This window comes from Pelodiscus sinensis, chromosome 8, assembly GCF_049634645.1.
Source record: "Pelodiscus sinensis isolate JC-2024 chromosome 8, ASM4963464v1, whole genome shotgun sequence".
NCBI classification, from domain to species: domain Eukaryota; kingdom Metazoa; phylum Chordata; order Testudines; family Trionychidae; genus Pelodiscus; species Pelodiscus sinensis.
The window spans coordinates 58,889,371-58,909,357 of NC_134718.1; the positions used below are offsets into that span (position 1 = coordinate 58,889,371).

At 46.5% G+C, this 19,987-nt stretch overlaps 1 protein-coding gene across 3 annotated transcripts in view; it reads right to left on the bottom strand.

Moving 5' to 3' along the window:
• The window catches only part of GRK5 (G protein-coupled receptor kinase 5), a 264,271-nt gene that overhangs the window by 87,182 nt on the left and 157,102 nt on the right, over nt 1–19,987 (bottom strand). For all 3 annotated transcript variants that reach the window (XM_075935366.1, XM_075935365.1, XM_075935364.1), the window contains exon 3: nt 14,892–15,004. In XM_075935366.1, coding sequence (XP_075791481.1) covers nt 14,892–15,004 — 113 coding nt within the window. The remainder of the gene's footprint in view (nt 1–14,891; nt 15,005–19,987) is intronic.

Here is a 19,987-nt window from a genome sequence, read left to right on the forward strand (position 1 = left end):
CAATAATTTTTTTTTATGAGGAACACCAAGGATTTTTTTTTTGTTGAGCAAAAAAAAAGGGGGGATGGGAGGGTGGGCGGGGAAAAGTTATTGAGCAAAAAACAAAAAATGGCCAGGGGTGGGGGGAGTTATTGAGCACACACGAAAAAAAAAAAGGTCGCCTGCCTCTTTAAGGGAGGAGCCATTTTGAACTCTGTTGTCCTAGGCAGAACTCCTCCAACAGCCTCGTTGCACACAGTTTAAGAAACACTGATGTAGACACCAGCAGCAGATATAGGGCAGGGCGAGCGGGGCAGCTGCCCCGGGCCCCACGCTTCAATAGGCCCTGCGCCAGCGCCAGGGGCGGGCTGGCCCAGTGGGATACTGGGAATTTCCCAGTGGTCTGTCCGCCGAAGGGCCAGCTGGCAGCTGCTGGAGGAGGAGGGGTATTGTGATGGGTCACCGCAGCCCCGCAGTTTAAATTCCCCAGCACCAGCCAGTACAGGCCATGTGGGGCCGAGGGAGCGCATGTGCAGCATGCTGAAACGCCGCACAACAGCTGAGAGGGGAGATGCCTGGGCGTGGCGTGACGTCACAGCCTGAGACTTTAAAACCACGTGGCCCAGATTGCACAGCTCGGTTCCGCACATGGTCTGGAGCCTGGGCCAGGGTCTCGGCTATCCTGCAAACTGGAAGGCAAAAGGTGGATGGCAGAGGAAGGGGCTTGTGCTGAGGGGAGGGGGACAGGTCAGGAGAAGAAAGGAGAAGGCACCAAGGGACAGGATGGAGGAGAGACAAATGCCAGGAGGCCAAGTGGAGACAACGAGGAAAAGGGCAGGAGGGGAGGTGTCAATGGGAGGGGGAACAGGATGATGCTGGGGGAGGAGAGGGTAAGGGCATTGGGGGCTAAAGGGGGGAGGGGGAGGTTCTGGGAGAAAGCTTGAAAGGTGGGATGGGCATGAGGAAGGTGGGGATGGAGCAAGGCATGTGTGAGGGCACAGGGGCATGAGGGGAATGGGAGCAGAGGGTGGTGAGGGGGTAGGCATCAGGTAAAAAGAGGGCAATGGGCGAAGGGGCAGTGAGGGAAGGGGGAGGCACCAGGAGGGTGCAGGGGGAAGGGGCAGGTGCCAGGGGATTCTGGGGGTGAAGCAGAAGGGCAGACACCTGCAGGGGAGGGACCAGCACCAGAGGAGAGAGGCAGGGCAGGTGTGTAGAGGGAGGTGTTAGGAGAGGTAGCTCACATGATCAGAGTGGGGCTACTGGAGGAGTGGGCACAGGGGAGACGCCTTTTTTCTATTTTTTGTCCAAAGGGGGGCCCCACGAAATTGTGCTGCCCTGGGCTCCGTAAAACTCTCATTCACCCCTGGTAGACACTGCCCTCCTCAAGGCAAAAGCAAACCTCCTCCAACAGCTGTGATTCTCTCTCTGTGTGGTGTGATTATTTCAATTTATGAGAGCTAGCAATGAAGACCTCCCTCAACCCCACCCTTTCAGAAAGCTCTCTCTGGTGGCAACTTGTCTATTTAGCAACACAGGCTGTTGTGAATATGCCACCTCGGGGCTTTACCTGCTTAACTAGCTCCTGACTAACTAGAGTCTAGTTCAAAGTCTCTGTCCAGATATTCAAAGTTCCCTTCGGGATGGTTTTTAGCTGCCATGAGAACGACTCTCCTTTTGTAACCACAACTTCCCATTACAGATACCACAACAATAAATCTGTTGACTAGTAGGCAAAGCAGGGAGGAAGACAGAACTTTAACAGGAGCAAGACATACACTGTGGCATTCCCACCAGCAAGAGACAGTAATGACTGTGGCCCTCACCCCATACAGAACGAAATACAAAACTCATTTATTTGACTAGCTTTCCTGCAGCAAGTTACACACACACACTCTATACTAAGTCTACTTCTCTCACAGCTGGGAGCGATGAAAAAGATTTTCATAGTTATTTCTATTTTAAGTTCTTCGGAGATGCTCAGATAGTATGTCGAAGGGGACAGACAGACAGATATGAGACTGAAGTTCTGAAATAGCTTATAAAACTCAACACCGAGAAGTGTTAGTCAAGACTCTCCTTTAGCTCAAACGCTAGAAACTGGCTTTTGATTTTTGGAAGAAGATCATGAGTTTTATCTCCAATGTCACTTGCATGTTATTCAGCTCTCCAGGGGCCCTGTGCATATTCTGCACAGATTATTTCAAAAGGAAGCATGGATTAAACGAGAGGCCCAAAGTCCCTGAAAGTTAGTTCTGGATTCTGGATGAGTACTCAGGTCTGCTGACTCGCAATCTTGTGCTTTAACCACAAGACCCCTCCCTTGTTCCTCAGCACTAGAAAGACTGGTTACAGTCTCAAAGTACATAATTAACAGGAATAGTATTATTAGTTACAATTGCAACATGGTGCACACTCCAAGACCCCTAGGGCGCTTAACATTCATTAAAGTCCACCAGGGAACTTTTGGTGCGCTCAGCAGGGTCAGCCCAGGCCAATTACTGCACAACACATTAGCGTGCTTTAGAAATCACACCCGTTGCGCACTGTGTAGACACACCCTGTATCTTAGTGCATGAGCAACCTATTCTGGCATTTCCTCATTTGAGTGCTTGCCTTTGCAATCTAAAAAATAGTCTTTTAACTTGAGGTTTTTACTGTGTGCAATTTCCTAGCCTGAAGAAAAACACTAAAACTAAATGTCACCTGGAGAGTCATTTAAATCCCCCACATGGGTCATCATCAGGGTTGGGATCCAGTACCTAGCAGCAGTAAAAAGCTGTTCTCTGTCCTTAAATCACGAACCTTACATTTCTGCAGGATGCTCTTTTATGTTAGTACAGTGTAAGCAAGTACAACGTATCTCTGCTCTTCGGTGGGGGAAGAGATTTGGAACTTCTATTTCTCTTGGCCTGAGTCAGCCAGTCTGTTCATGGCTCCCTCCACTCAGACCCACTGTGGCTCATGGTATAAACTGAAAAGCCCCCAAATGGCTAGGACTCTTCAAGGCAAAGTGGGTGGAGGAAGCAGGGGAAGGAACTGAGAGGGGCAGTACAATGGGCAGTAGACCAGTCCAAAAGGAAATCATGACACAGCAGAGATCCGCTGAAAATCAGAGCCACTGTATATGCATATTATATTATGAAGTATTCGTGTTCAAATCCTGCACTGTGTTACCATAGTCTAGTTCTGCAGGCACTAGCTTGAAAACAGGAAATGTATACAGCTAACAGGTGAGCTACATATTGATCAGCTTATTTTAGCACAGCTTATTCTTTATTTTAAGGACCTTCTTCCTTTGCTAGAATATCTATAAGTATGCTACAGTGCCTGGTAGGCAGCCTAGGAATAACTTGTAAGGGTTTGCAAGAGACTTAATTGAATCATAAACCAGGCACAGTATTAATAACCAGCTGCAGTATTAATAACTTTCATTTTGTACAACGCCTACCTCTGAAAGTCTATCAAAGACCAAAGACTGCACTTGGGCAGCCTGCTAGCAGCAGGTGATGGGTATAGGGGCCAGTGGAGGAGACCTTCCCATGTCTGGCAAATTCTCTCATTCGGGACCAGTCAGGTCCCGACGGTGCGAGATCAAGAAGGTCCAACCTGCATAACGACTTTTCAGCAGGAGTGTGGGAATGCCTGCAATTCAAGGCTGGGCTTCTCCTCTTGCACTGAGAGGAGAAGCCTGTATTGATGGCGCAAGCTAAGAAGACCGATGGCTAACGGGGGTCCTTTGTTGCCAGCTGACCACCATATTTGAGCAATCTTGCATTCATGCCTGTTGACAGTGTTATCTGAGCACTGTGCTCCTTGGCTGTGACAGTCCAGGGGGCTGTGGGGGGAACATGTGATTTGGGATGGATGAGGTGAGAGGGAAAGCTGGTCGCAGGACAGGTGTGGTAAGACATCTGATTGTCGAGGCTGCTTCTGGGGTCGCTGTTCGGTTTACACAATTCACTTGCCAAAGGTCTGGCAGTGTTGGGGCACTTTGGGTCCCCACATACACAGTGACCCATGTCCCTCCTGCCTGGGGAAGAAAAGACAGTCTTGTGATTTATATTCCTTAGCCAAGAGCATGGCCCCGCTGCTGAAGGTGTTGCTCATACACAGCAGGAACAATCCTGCCCCATAGAGCTTACACCATAAACAGACAGGACAGTCAGAGGATGGGAGAAAGGAAGGCCTACTATCCCCATTACACAGATGGGAAAATAGCCACAGAGAAATTCAGGGACTTGGCTGTGGCCACACTGGGATCTCCCAAATGCTAGCCCAGTTCTTCACCCACAGCACCGTCCTTCTGTTCCTGTGCACTTTAAAACCACCAGTTTTAGTGCAAAGGTAGGGCACTGTCACTTGCAAGCCATCTCTACATATGCTTTGTTCTTTTTAAGGATCGCCTATTTCACACTAAATAGCTCACAGAAAGTATCTAATCTCTTTCCACACACAGGCCTTCCTTTATGAGAGGCACCTGGCAGCACAGCTGTAATTCTTCTGTGTGACAGGACACACTGACACATCCCTGCACACTCTAGCCAACAGCACACCTGTTCCCCAGTACATAACGGCATCACAATCTGAACCTCATGCAATGCACTGCTAGGAAACATTTAAAATTCCTGGCGGCCGGTTTAAACTTTCCAGTAGTTTATCTTGCTTGAGAACGGTTTAGTTACAAAATTGTGGCCCCAATTTTGGTTCAGAGCCAAAACTGGCCTTTTCCGGAAGCCCTTGTAGCAACGGGCTCTAGCATGACACTATGTTTAGAATCCCTTATACTCCCCTCCTCTCCATTCTTTTTTTTTCTCTCCTTTTGCTGGAATTGACCCCTCTGGGAACTTAACTCTGGCATAACCACTGCTGGGAGAACGTATCCCATTCTGGGGCCCACACTTCAAGAAGGATGTTAATGAATTGGAGAGGACTCAGAGAAGAGACACAAGATTGTGTAAAGGATTAGAAAACCTGGCTTACAGGGATAGACTCAAAAAGGTCAATTTAGCTTAATAAAAAGGTTACGGGATGATTGATGACAATCTGTAAGGCTATGTCTAGACTGCAGGCTTCTTTCGAAAGAGGCTCTTTCGAAAGCATCTTTCGAAAGAGCCTCTTTCAAAAGATCGCGTCTAGACTGCAGGCGGATCTTTCGAAAGAGAAATCCGCTTTTTCGAAAGAGAGCACCCAGCGAGTCTGGATGCTCTCTTTCGAAGACGGCCTCTTTACATTAAAGAACGCCTTCTTTCGAAAGAGGAACTTTCGAAAGAAGGCGTTCTTCCTCGTGAAACGAGGTTTACCGCCATCGAAAGAAAAGCCGCGTTCTTTCGAAATAATTTCGAAAGAACGCGGCTTGAGTCTGGACGCAGGGGAAGTTTTTTCGGGAAAAGGCTACTTTTCCCGAAAAAACCCCTGAGTCTGGACACGGCCTTAGTATCTACACAGGGAACAAATATTTAATAATGGTCTCTTCAGTTTAGCAGAGAAAGGCATAATGTGACAGTATAAGAATGGCCATACAGGGTCAGACCAAAGGTCGGTGTAGCCCAATACCCTGTCTGCTGACACTGGTCACTGCCAGGTGCCCCAGAGGGAGTGAACAGAACAGGGAATCATCAAGTGATCCCTCTCCTGTTGCCCATTCCCAGCTTCTGACAAACAGAGGCTAGGGACACCATTCCTACCCATCCTGGCTAATAGCCATTGGTGGACTGAAGCCCGGTGGGGTTCAGGCAGGTGCTGCTGCCCTTCGGGATCAGTGGGCAGCCACTCCAACCCACTCCCCTGACACACGTCTATAATAAAAAGTCCTTCCGCGCCAGCCCTTGTTCCGGGCAGGGTGACAAAATACCCCAAGGACCGTTCTCAGGCCCGACCTTACTTCAGGGAGGGGCAACTGACAACTAGACAGTTAGTACAAGGCAGAGCCGGCCCAAGCTACGAGCTGACCGGGCTACCACACGGGGCTGCTGGATCAGCTGGGGGCGGGGGTGGAGCAGTGCATGTGCCACACTCCCGGGGGCGGCACCATGCTCCCAGGGCCTGGGGCACATGAATGGCTCGGGCTGGCCCTGGTACAAGGCCCAGACCCTGGTTCTGGGTGGGTGGAAGGAAAAACAGTTTGTGTGACCAAGCCCTGATTCAGGGCGGGACTGCAGAGAGGCAGTTTATAAATCTGAGCCCCAGTTCAGGGTGGGGCTGCAGGGAAGCACTTTATAAGTCCGAGCCGTGGTTCAGGGTGGGGCAGTAGTTCAAGGCCCATTTGCAACAACCCCAGCTGAGTCCCCTTGCTCAAGCAGGGGTCTGGCTGATACAGGCTGCTGCACGGGAACAGCCGAGAGGAGAGACTGCCACCCAAGAGTGGAGTTGCAGGGGGGGGACAGGCCCACCCATTCCACTGTGTCCCAACCCAGGGCCCTAGCAGCAGCCGAGCAGTCGGCCGCTGGGTCAGCGGGGATCCATACTGCAACGCGCTGACCTTCTGGCAAACGGGGCAGCTATCCCTGGGCTGCTTTCATTACCCTCCTCGGGCTGTTCCTGGGTCCAGAGCAGGTCATCTGGGCACTGTGGTTCGGAGTCCTCCAGCCAGGTAAACAAACTCTTCAGGCAGTCCTCCAGTAATGGGCCCGGTGGCCCCAGCCAGCCCTCAGCTTCCCCAGGGTCCAGCTCCTCTCTTGGGAGTGTGGCAGAGGCTTCCAGCTTCCACCTTCCTTGGTCGCTGGGGCTTGACTGGGCTCTCTGGTCAGCCTTTTATATCCCTGGGCCCCGCCTCTTGGCTTCCCGTTGGGTGGGTTGCTAGTGCCAGGTGCTGCTCACCAAGGCTCAGGGAGTTGCTCCTCCCCCTTGGGGTCAGTGGTCGGCTACTCCAACCCACTACATGGACCTATCCTCCATGAATTTTTTGATCCTATGGCTGGCAGTGGAAGCTAGACAAATTCAGACTGGAAATACGGTGTGCATTTGTGACAGAGAGGGAACTTAACCACTGGAACAACTTGCCAAGGGTCATAGGTGGATTCTCCATCACGGACAATTTTTAAAGCAAGACTAATGCTAATGTTAGGGACCGAACTTCATAATTAAACACTTTGAAAATGGCTCTATTTTCAAGGGTGCAAAGCATCCACACATCAACTGACTTCAGTGAGAGCAACCACTTCTCCCAAAATGGCTGGTGGCAAGATGTCTGTTAAATATACACACAGGCCTGCCAATGGGCAGCGGGGAGGAGCAAAGAGGACAGCTGCTCTAGTGCCCGACTATTTAAAAGGGCTACTGTGGAAATGGCAGTGGCTGGAGCTGCAAGCCCTTTAAATTGCCACCAGAGCCCTAAGCAGCACACCAGGGCTACGTCTACATTGGCATCCCTTTCCGGAAAAGGGATGCTAATGAGACGAGTCGGAATTGCAAATCCGCGGGGGATTTAAATATCCCCCGCGGCATTTGCATTTACATGGCTGCCGCTTTTTTCCGGCTTGGGGATAATCCGGAGAAAAGCGCTAGTCTAGACGCGATTCTCTGGAAAATAAGCCCTTTTCCGGAGGATTTCTTTTTCCTACTTTCAAAGGAATTCCTACTTGAAAGTAGGAATAAGAAATCCTCCGGAAAAGGGCTTATTTTCCGGAGAATCGCGTCTAGACTGGCGCTTTTCTCCGGCTTATCCCCAAGCCGGAAAAAAGCGGCAGCCATGTAAATGCAAATGCCGCGGGGGATATTTAAATCCCCCGCGGATTTGCAATTCCGAAGTGTCTAATCTGAATCCCTTTTCCGGAAAAGGGGTGCAGTGTAGACACAGCCATGGTGTCCCTGAAGGATTGCCTGAGGGAGAGTAGCTAGCCCCTGCATCTCTGCTTCCGCCTGAGGCCCCACACCTTCCAGGGGCCCAGAGCCACCCCCATCTTGCTCAGGGACCCCGCAAGTCTGTCAGCCACCCTGGGTATTCATAGTTAAATGTAAACACATTATCTGGCAGAGAGAACACCGGGTACAAAGGAGACAAGTATTTACATTTAATCTCTATTCAATCCTAAATCCAACAAGTTGTGAATTTCAAGAATTCTAGGTTTTGCAGGGTGGGATTTTCTTATCCTTCCCTCACTGGAGACAAGAGGTGTTGTGACCGGGTTTCAATGGGAGAAGAGTTAAGCCAAATGCTGAGTGTGTTTGAAAAGTCCTAAAATGCTGCTGAATCGCAGTAGTAGCATCATGTTCTCACTTTGCGCATAGACTCAACCTATGTTTTTCAATAGACTCAACCTGTGTTCTTATCACCATCACTCATGTCTGCCTCTCCATGCACGCCATTACAACTGGTCTCCATGCACGCCCTCACAACTTGCCCCAACTGACTTCCCAGGGCTTTGGATCAGGCTCAGCACTGACAACACAGACAAAATTATTTCAAAATATAGGGCCTGATTCTCCATTGCCATCCACCTCGTGTAGTCAGTTATACATGCGCAAAGTGAGAGCATAATGCTACTATTGCAATTCAGCCGGCGCAGCACTCGCTTGGCAGAGATGTAAATGACTCTGAAGAGTGCAAGGCGGCAGGGGATCAAGCCTGTGCTTTTTACCTTCTCAGCCTCTCTTGTCACACTCTCACTGTAACAACCCAACAACTGTATCAGCCAGAAAAATGTTTCCTGTGCTAACTTTAGTGATTGTGGAACTTGCTTTATTATAAAAAATGAATACTTTAAAAATGCAAGCAAATATCTAATATGCCATATAACTGGTCTCCCTAGGAAATCAGGCTAGGTCCTTGTTATGGCTGAAGGATTGTTTTTTCAATATTTAATGCAGGTCGATACTCCTTATAATGGAAATCAGAGGAGTGAAAAAGTTCTCTCTAAATTGAGTCTGACTTGCATGTGGAAAAAAGATTTTGACTGAATTCCTCAGGTTCCAGTTTCCTGTGCTTGTAAATTGCACCCCCCCACACACACCCCACCCCATTTCCTGTTGCCTGTTTTTGGCAACAGTTTATTTGATGGTTAAAAAAGAGGATGGCAAGGCAGGAGACATAAGTATATTCTGGGCTGTGCTACTGATTTGCTGTGCAACCTTGGGCAAGTCACTAAACCTCTCTGTGCTTCTGTTTCTCTCCCTGTAGAACAGGGATAATAATACTCACCATCCTGCAGAGTGCTCTGATATTCTCCAATGAAGAGCTAAGTATCTTTAATTATTTCTCATTTTTATATGGCATGAAGTAAAAACGTTTTGTTCTATTTCCTGCTTTAGACAGAGTAACGAATTCACAGCTCAACCAGAAGGCTGTGCTTCTCTATAACATGGATGGTTCACATTTCTGGTGGTCTTAGAACAGGGCTCTAAAGTAAAAAAATCGGTCTTATTATGATCCTCATCTGCTTAACCTAGGAATTGGTTTGTCTTCCAAGACCCACACCACACAGTCTGACTAGGGGTCATATTCAGTAGCAACCGTTCAATGTAATGGCTATGGGCTACGCCTTAATTGTTGTAATTGTAACAGGACACAGGACAAGAATCATAGAATCATAGGACTGGAAGGAACCTCGAGAGATCATCGAGTCCAGCCCCCCGCCCTCAAGGCAGGACCAAGCTCCGTCTACACCATCCCTGACAGATGTCTATCTAACCTGTTCTTAAATATCTCCAGAGAGGGAGATTCCACCACCTCCCTTGGCAATTTATTCCAATATTTGACCACCCTGACAGTTAGGAATTTTTTCCTAATGTCCAATCTAAACCTCCCTTGCTGCACTTTAAGCCCATTACTCCTTGTCCTGTCCTCAGAAACCAAGAGGAACAAATTTTCTCCTTCCTCCTTGTGACACCCTTTTAGATATTTGAAAACCGCTATCATGTCCCCCCTTAATCTTCTTTTTTCCAAACTAAACAAGCCCAGTTCATGAAGAGCCAGAGCAACAAGCCAAGGGTGTTGGTCAAGGCCCTCCCCACAGAGCAGTCCTGGCACATTTGTCAGGTATCACTGGGGTTTGGAGCTTTTAGACACAACCCTTAATGAGGCCAGCTGCTTTTCATCCCATCACAACATTGTTGTCTCAGGGTATGTCTACACTGCAACAGAACACCCGGGGCTGGTCTGTGTCAGCTAGCTCGGGTCCAGGGGGCTGTAAAATGGCAGAGTAGTGGCATAAGCCTGGGCTGGAGACCAGACTCTGGGACTCCTTGGTGGGGAAGGGTCCCAGGGCCCACGCTCCACCCAGTCCAGACATCTACCCTTGCAGTTGTACAGGCCCGCAGCCTGAGCCCCGTGAACCCGAGTCAGCTGAAGGTGTTTTATTGCAATGTGGCCACAGCACCACAGCCAGGAGGCTACTGAAATACCATAGCTGGTTTCAGGCCCACCGATGGAGGGACAAAGGAGGCAACTGCTCTAAAGCCCAGTGATCCCAAAGGGCCTGGGGCCCCTGACCACCGTCACTGCTACAGCAGCAGCAGTGGTGGCTGGAGCCCCACACAGCGTGCTCCAGGTGGCACTAAGGGCTTCCTGGTGGAGGCCAGCCCCAAACCCGCCCCTTCTTCCCAAGACCCTGCCCCTTCATGGGGCACAGAGCTGCTCCTCCTCACCTTGCCCAGAGGCCCAGGGAGTCTGTCGGCCCTGCTGGCTGGTTTTGCTCCGTGAGTGGCTGCTAGGATCTCTGACTAAGGAGTGCAGGAAGACGAGGCAGTGTGTTGCCCTAAACTTGAAGAGTGCCTTCAGGAATACTCCCCGTACTTTGTGTAAAGAAAGGTTACGGTTTCATATTGTAAACCTGATTGCGTTTTGTGACAAGATGATATACACCTTTGTGGGGATAATAATAATCCTTTCACCCTGCTTTGGAAGCTCTTCAGGGTTGAGACATTCTCTTACGATGTGTCTGTCTAGTACTGGCACAATGGTACCTTGATCTCTGAGATTCCTAGGCATTATTGGAATATAAATATTATAAACAGAGAATTTGAGTTTTTAAAATAATTCTGACAGATAACATCCATGCTTATTTTAAGCATCTTTTTATATTTTTATCAATTTTAATTTTCCAGGTGTCACAAACGATGGAGAGGAGAATCAGACAATAATTATTTAATGACATTAAACAGATTTTTAAAAAGTTAAAGCTTCTTAACCATTAAAATACAATTAATCAACATCACGTGTCAAAATATACAAAGAAAATAAACTTTCTTAAATCAAACTCTCTAGCAGCAAATTTCTTACTTTACCCACCTGTAACTATCATCGATGGAAATATTTTTTTCATTGGTTTCTGTGTGTATGGTTAAATTGACATTTACCAATAACAATTTAATCCTTCCAAGCCTCTTAAAAATAGATAATAGTGGAACACTGAGGCTATATCTAGACTGCAGTTTTCTTTCAGAAGAAGCTTTTTCAGAAGAGATCTTCTGGAAAAACGTCCTTCCAAAGAGAGCATCTACACAGCAAAATCAGAATGAAAAAGCGATGTGCTTTTTTGAAAGATAGCATCCACATTCATTAAACACTATCTCGCATTTAAGTTCTGATTGTTGTTGATGGAGTGGCCACCAGGGAACCTGTGCTTTTTCCTGGAGGCTTATTCTTTTAAAAAAAAATCCCTCTTCCCCATCCACACACGCCTTTTTCTGAAAGTGCTCTTTTGGAAAAAGGCTTCTTCCTCGTAGAAAGAGGTTTACCACTGTCGGAAAAACCCCTGCGTTCTTTCAACTTTCTGTCAAAAGAATGCAATTGCAGTGTGGATGTAAGTGTAGTTTTTCCGGAAAAACTCTGCAGTGTATCCTGAGTCCCTAAATTTTGTATCCTCTCTGAATTTTGGAAACTTCCTTTTTTCTTTCAAATGGAAAACACACAAAAAAAGGTAAAAAATAATTTCCACACATTTTAAATGGACCACTGAAGGCACTTTCTTCAGTCAAACAAAAATCACTGTGCACTTCTGTCCTTACTTCTTGAAGTAAACTGTGGTGTAGTAGCTAAAATCTACTTCAATGATAGCTTGTGTTTCAATGGTGGATGAAGAGAGTCATTCCGTGACAAAGCTTCTGGTTTTCTAGCAGCCACCTGTGGGCATTAGCTAACGAAGGTAGCTTTAGACATACATTTGGCTACATAGTTGCACTACCAGCAAGACGGAAGCTATCTGCTCTGCAGAATCTATTCCATGGCTACTCTCTGACAACTACTTGATGCAAGTGTAACAGAATGTTCAGTGCTAGGCACTATTCATTCATTCATTCATTCCTTCATTTAAAAAATGGAATCATAGAATAGTAGGACTGGAAGGGACCTCGAGAGGTCATCGAGTCCAGTCCCTTGTCCTCATGGCAGGACCAAATACTGTCTAGACCATCCCTGATAGACATTTATCTAACCTACTCTTAAATATCTCCACAGATGGGGATTACACAACCTCCCTGGGCAATTTATTCCAGTGTTTGACTACCCTGACGGTTAGGAACTTTTTCCTAATGTCCAACCTAAACCTCCCTTGCTGCAGCTTAAGCCCATTGCTTCTTGTTTTCTCCCTCCTCCTTATAACACCCTTTTAGATAACTGAAAACTGCTATCATGTCCCCCCTCAATCTTCTCTTTTCCAAACTAAACACACTCAGTTCTTTCAGCCTTCCTTCATAGGTCATGTTCTCTAGACCTTTAATCATTCTTGTTGCTCTTCTCTGAACCCTCTCCAATTTCTCCACATCTTTCTTAAAATGCGGTACCCAGAACTGGACACAATACTCCAATTGAGGCCTAACCAGCGCAGAGTAGAGCGGAAGAATGGCTTCTTGTGTCTTGCTCACAACACACCTGTTAATGCATCCCAGAATCATGTTTGCTTGTTTTGCAACAGCATCACACTGCTGACTCATATTCAGCTTGTGGTCCACTATAACCCCTAGATCCCTTTCTGTCGTACTCCTTCCTAGACAGTCGCTTCCCACTCTGTATGTGTGAAACTGATTGTTCCTTCCTAGTTTTACCATGCCTCTTAAAAATATTTGAGGTGGCTTACACATTTTTAAAAGATAATATAAATACTGTATATATAAAAAAGTAAAATAAACTAAGCTTTCCATTGAAAAATAATCATTTTAGCTCTGTCACTGTCCTCCTATGACAGATATACAGCATAACAGTACAATCTTGGACATATTCTTAAACAAAATAATAACCTTTTGGCTCTACTCAGCAATCTGAAAGTTAAAAATGTGAGCATCCTCCACAGCATGTGGAAATTGTGAAATGTATAATGCTAAAAGTTGATTTGTTTGTCAGAGAGGCAAGGCAGCAAGATAGTCTAACCCAGTGTTTCTCAATCAGTGGTACAAGTACCCTTAGGGTAGAAACATTATTGTGTGTCTGAAAAATGTGAGTACAGGCAGTCCCCGAGTTACGCGGCTCCGACTTATGTCGGATCCGCAGTTACGAACGGGGTTTTTCTCGCCCCGGAGGACGGGAGCAGCGGGACACCCAGATGCGCCGCGGTCCCGCCGCCCGTGTCCTCCAGGGCGAGAAAAGCTGCTCCGCGTCTCCCTGGTCTGCTGGGGGGGAGTCCCCCCCAGCAGAGCAGGGAGACGCTGAGCAAAGCCGCGGAGCACGCAGGCAGCGGGAGAGCCCAGACGCGCCGCAGCTGTCCCCCTGCCGGCGTCCTCCGAGGCTTTGCTCCCCATCTCCCTGGTCTCCAGCAGACCAGCAGACCAGGGAGACGCGGAGCAAAGCCGCGGAGGACCCGGGCGGCGGGACCACGGTGCGTCTCGGTCCCCCGCCCGCGTCTCCCTGGTCTGCTGGGGGGGGGGGGGGAGCGGACTAGCTGCGCCCCCCCCCCCCCCAGCAGACCAGGTTTTTCTCCGGACGCCTGTGGTAGAGCAGCTGGGGTGCTGCAGGTTGGTCCTGCAGCGCCGCTCTGAGCGCTACTGGACCAACCCGGCAGCACCCCAGCTGCTCTGCCCCAGGCGTCTTGATTCAGCCACTGCTGGTCAGTTTCAGCAGCAGCTGAATCAGGACGCCTGGGGCAGAGCAGCTGGGGTGCTGCTGGGTTGGTCCAGTAGCGCCGAGAAGCGGCGCTACTGGAGCAACCCAGCAGCACCCCAGCTGCTCTGACCCAGGTGTCCCCAAGTCAGCCGCTGCTGAAACTGACCAGCGCTGACTACAGGAAGCCCGAGGCAGAGTTGCTCTGCCCCGGGCTTCCTGGAATCAGCCGCTGATCAGTTTCATCAGCAGCTGACTTGGGGACGCCTGGGGTTCTTAAGTTGAATTTGTATGTAAGTCGGAACTGGCGTCCAGATTCAGCCTGTTGAAACTGATCAGCGGCTGATTCCAGGAAGCCCGGGGCAGAGCAACTCTGCCTTGGGCTTCCTGTAGTCAGCCGCTGGTCAGTTTCAGCAGCGGCTGAATCTGGACGCCAGTTCCTACTTACATACAGATTCAACTTAAGAACAAACCTACAGTCCCTATCTTGTACGTAACCCAGGACTGCCTGTACTTATATTTTATTTTTACTTTATAAAAACAAGGTTGAGAAACACTGGTCTAACCCATTACTCTTAGAACCAACTGCCATCCTGTTTACCATCGATGTAAGCAATCCAAAGAAAGAGTTGATGTTTAATAAGATCCTGACCTTGCAATACATTGCATGGGTTCAGCCACCAGTGCGGGGTGGGTGGAGAGGAATTTTCAGGAGAGGGAGCAAAATATTTTTGCCTATTGATCTGGTAGAGATATTAATGGTGACAAACAGAATATTCTGCAGAAGCCTAATATGTGAAAGACTCATGTCTTTGTGCTCATGCAGAGAATGTTACTCCCTGGAAACAATGGATAATTTTTTGTACTCCTACAGTGACGTGCTTAAGTTCATTACCAAGGAACAGAGTGCAATAAAGCACTGCAAATATCAGAAGAATTAACTTACCACTGAGTCAAGGAACCTAATGCAACACTCAAGCTCTGGTCGAGTTTCACAGAACTGCCGAAAGAGAAGCCTTCCGATTGGCTGCTTGTCGCACAAACTGTAATAATCTCTCTCTAGAGGCAATAAAAGAAGAAAACAAAAGTGTAAAAACCTGAAGATCCTCTTTATGTGTTTTGGGCTGGCTAGAATTTTAAAACATAACAAGTGAGCACAGTATAAGGACTTCAAAATATAATCCCACCTTGGAAAATCAAAGCCAAGGACTTCAAAATATAATCCCACCTTGGAAAATCAAAGCCAAATATAATGGACCCACTAGGCAAGTATGAGCTCTATTCTACAGTTCTAGTGCAGATAAAAAGTCCCACTAATGCCATTCAAGCATGACAAGATGACAATTTTGGGCCTTTCACTTCTGGATTTATATAGACTCAGAAGGCAATTCCTATGTTGGTTTCTATTATGGGGGAGAGAGAAAGGAAAACAATACATAAAGAGAGTTACCAGAAGCCTTGAGAAAGTGATTTTGCACACGTAATTGCATCAAAGTTTGGAATTAATGGGAACTTGCAATAGCTCTATCCTCAGGCCAGTTCCCCTTATATATATTAAAAATTGGTCAGAATGCTGCTAAACTCTGAGAAAATTAGAGTCTGAGTTTCTGGCTAAAGCCCTTCTCCAATATATATGTATTTATAAGTGTATAGATATTTTACAAGTATTTAAAATCTGTGTGCTATCAATTAAATGGGCAGTAACCAGGGCTTTGCACATGGAGCATCTGTGCTGATGAGACTGAGTTTCACATGATATCCTCCTTAAGTTTATTTCTCCCAGTGTTTGTTATTTAGAATTGTTGTTCCATCATTGTTCAGCACCAAACAGCAATCTGACTACAATGAAAAGTGTTTTATGCGTTAATAGCTAAAAGGAAAAAGAAAAAGAGTCCCACAAACTGAAATGACACAAGTATGAACCAGCTGGTATCAAATGTGACCGTTGCAAGATCAGCACTAAGCACTAGTCAGCGTGGAGCGGCTGCACACACATCAGATACATTATTCCTTTAAAACTACACAAAATGTCAAACAACATATTGTGTTTCCTTAAGCGTTCTTCTCACCGCCTTCCTCGTTGCCATATGGCAGTCGCTGTTATTATGGAAACAATTCACTTTCAAACACATAACATAACACTGAAAACAGACATACAAAACCCACACAAGTTGTCAATGCCTGGATTACTTCTGTTTTACAGCTGTACTAGTGTGTGCAGCAACTTTTAATCATTCCCCCTCTACTAGCAGGAAAAACATAGGTGAACACAGGAAGCTATGAATGAAACATCCATTCACTGGAGATTCTACATCACTTGAGTTGATTTCATCATGCCCATCCCCTGCAATTACAGGATGTAATCCCCAGGTGAAATACATATCAGATATTAGACATGCTCATTTATGGCCAGATTGCAGCCAGATTTTATATGGGTATAAAGGCAGTGGGAACCAAATATCCTCTACCTCCTAGGTAGGGATTGGTCACAAATCTAGTGATTGCATCCACCTATACAGATGGATTGCAGGTTTTCTTGCATCATCCTCTGATGCACAGTTACTGGGTGCTCTGGGGCTCAAGCACTCTCAGAAAAAAGAGGGGGTGCTAAGCATCTAAAGGGCCAGATTAATCTTTTATGGGCCCCAGCACCTTGAATGTGGCCACACCTCCTGCTAAGCCTCTTCTCTCGGTGGCCCTGCCCATGATTCCCATGGAGGGGAGGGGGCAGAAAGGGGCACCCAAAGTCATTGTCTGTGATCTGATGGGTCTGGTACCCATGGCTGTCAGAGGCAGGATACTGAACACATCGGACCATAGGTCTGATCCAGTACGTGTCATATATTTGCCAAGCACACAAAAGTGAATGCTTGACCCCCACCCACCTCTCATGCCTCTTCTCTCGAAGACCACTTGTGCTTTTTTGCCCCTCCTCTAAGGCCCCCATGCAGGTGGAATGCGACAGGAAGAGGCAGAGCATGTGCTGCATGGTTATGTGTAACCCACACACCTAGTGTGGTTCACTGTTCCGTGAAGTGGCACCTAGACAACAGCAACAGATAAGACCAAGAGACCTCTATAACATGGGCTGAGAGCTAACCAGCTGGCTTTTAGCTTAGAGGGTAGAGTCTCCTACACTAAGCTCCCAAGGTCCCAGATTCAAATTCACCAGACGGTTACATATGCAGCACAAACACCAGGGCTGCGTCTAGACTTGCATGATTTTGCAGAACTACTTTAAAAAGTTTTTCCGTTAAAAGTATTTCCACAAAAGCGCATCTAGATTTGCACGGATGCTTTGCGCAAAAAGTGCTATTGCACAAAAGCATCCGTGGCCAGTCTAGACGGGATTTTGCGCAAGAAAGCCCCGATCGCCATTTTAGCCATTGGGGCTTTTTTGTGCAAAACAGTTCTTCCCTGTCTACACTGGCCCGAGCAGGAGCGGGAAAGTATTTGTGCAAGAAGCACTGATTTTGTACATTACAAAGTCAGTGCTCTTGCGCAAATTCAAGCAGCCAGTGTAGACAGCTGGCAAGGTTCCTAGAGAGAAGACATTTGCAGAGCAACAGCTATCCAAAAAGTACTTGCTCAGTTCAAGTGAGGACATAAAAATGAGAATCCTTTCATTGAAATAGAGAAGGTCAGAAAGAGATGAAGGAGAAAAGAGTCAGATGGTGGGGAAAGGCATAGAGAGGCACTGGGATGATGAGACTTGGAAAACAATGCTGAAAGAACCTTGGCACAAACCTTTATCCACCAAAGCATTTAAGTCATGTGAATGTCTAACACTGATGGGCAGAACCAAACCTGAGACCTCTGGAACTTAGTGCATGAGCCTCTGCTGCTTGAGCTAAAAAGCCAGCTGGCTCTCAGCTAAGACTGTAAAGGAGACTCATTCTCTCTCTCTGTAAGTGGTCTAAGTGCAACAACATGGACGAGTGTACCACACCCAGTCAGCGTGTGGGTTACACATGCACATTAATTCTTTCCTGGACTACGGTGATAGGGGGCAGCAAAGTCAATAGGAGTTTGCAATGCAACAGGGGAGCTGAAAGAGAGACCTGTGGGAAGCCAAAGGCACAGGGCCTCAGATGAGGTTTAGCTGGCGTTCTGAAGGTGGAATTACACAGAAACCTTTTGCTGCATTTGTTGTCTCAGCACAAGGTTAACAACAGTTGTGTACTTACTGTGAATAACATACACTCAAAAAATATCTTGAGTCTCCATGTCATTCATCTTTCTCCCAAATTAGGAATCCGCCCCTTTTAATAGACCCCAACTCTGAAGCCAAGACAATATAAAATGAACAAAGCAAAAAGTAATATTTCTTAATACAGGCAGTCCCTGGGTTACATACAAGATAGGGACTGTAGGTTTGTTCTTAAGTTGAATTTGTATGTAAGTCGGAACTGGTACATATTGTAGGGGAAACTCTAGCCAAACATTTCTCCAGAGCTCAGTTTTATTGTCCCACACCTCACTTCCCTCAGTCCTTTATTCTCAAGCTGAGGTGTCTGCTGAGAAAAGCCGCTCCGCGTCTCCCTGATCTGCTGGGGGGGCGCTAGCTTCGCGTCTCCCTGGTTTGCTGGGGGGAAGCAGCTAGTGCGGGGTTGCCTCATCCCATTTGTAAGTAGGGATCTGATGTAAGTCGGATCCATGTAACCCGGGGACTGCCTGTATAGATTAAAATATCACGCTATGCAGTATAAACGTACAAAGTTATATAAACATTTAAAGTACTTTAAATGTTTCTCTTTGCATAGTCTTATTTTCTGGATAGCATAATCATTTGCAGTACAATTATTTGCAGCTTTTTAAAATTTGTCATAATAGGATAGCATGGGAAACATTCATCCTAAAATTGATATACTATCTGAGCATATATCTTGTCTGAATAGTCTGAGACTGATATATTCAACAGACTGACATTAGGTAATCAAGATACAGAAAACAATATTAGGAAACAAGTAAAACATTGTTTTTATGGATAATATAAAAGAGAATAAATGAACACACACCTGCTGATACAGCTATGAAAATGTTAACCCATTTTTAAGGAGGAAAGAGGAAACGCCAGTAATAACTCCAGCTAAACATAAGACTCAGTCCAGTTTCCTTGAGTCAGCTTGTATTTGATAATGTCCCCTTAAAAGGGGATATATTTGATAGATAACTTAAATGGTGTGATTGTTCCCATTCCTTTTAGGTGACAATTTTTTTGTTTTAGGTCCTAATCCTGCAGTTGACCCTGCTCAGTGAGTTGCAGGATTCTGGCCTGCATTAGTATTTTGGGATATATGGACCATGTTCTGGACTAAGAACTAAAATCATACGTCTCAGCTCAAGCCCAGAAGGTGACAATTTTGTTTAAAAAGTGCAAAACCAGGGTAAGCTGCGCTCTTTATTCCATATCTAGATTCTTGACTACAGACTGCAGCCAGGAAAGGAAAAGACAGCTCATTGGGCAGATCATGTGACCAGAAGCTTATCTTGGACTGAGTTTAATTATTGTGTCATTGTCTGCAGGCCTGCCAATAAAGATATCTATCCAGTTTCAAAAGTTTAAAAAACAGAAAAGAATGATTTCCTGAGGAAATGGCAGGAAATGTTAAACATTTGGAAGTGAAACCATATGTTTGTGATGACGCAGTGGAACTAAAAACAATTCTGAGAGCAATATCTCCAGCAGACTGCCCCTCCCATTTCGGAAGAATTTTGCTTTGACACCTGCAAGGTTGCACACAGACAGAATGGCTTTTTAAAAAGGGAGGGGTGAAAAATATAGGAGGTCAGTTTTAACCTTTTAGTGTCTTTATTTAGAATTGGCAAACACAGAGGACCTGCCAGTGAACTGTTTATCATCTCAATTAAGCAACTGTCCAGGTTAATAGAGGAAGCTATTAAAAAGATGTCAGAAAAGATTTATTTAAATACAACATAGTGACAAATACTACATGATAAATTATGTTCACTCCATGTTTATTTTATTATGTTCACTCCAGGTTTATTTGCTAATTTCTATATAAGATCCGAGTTTCACAC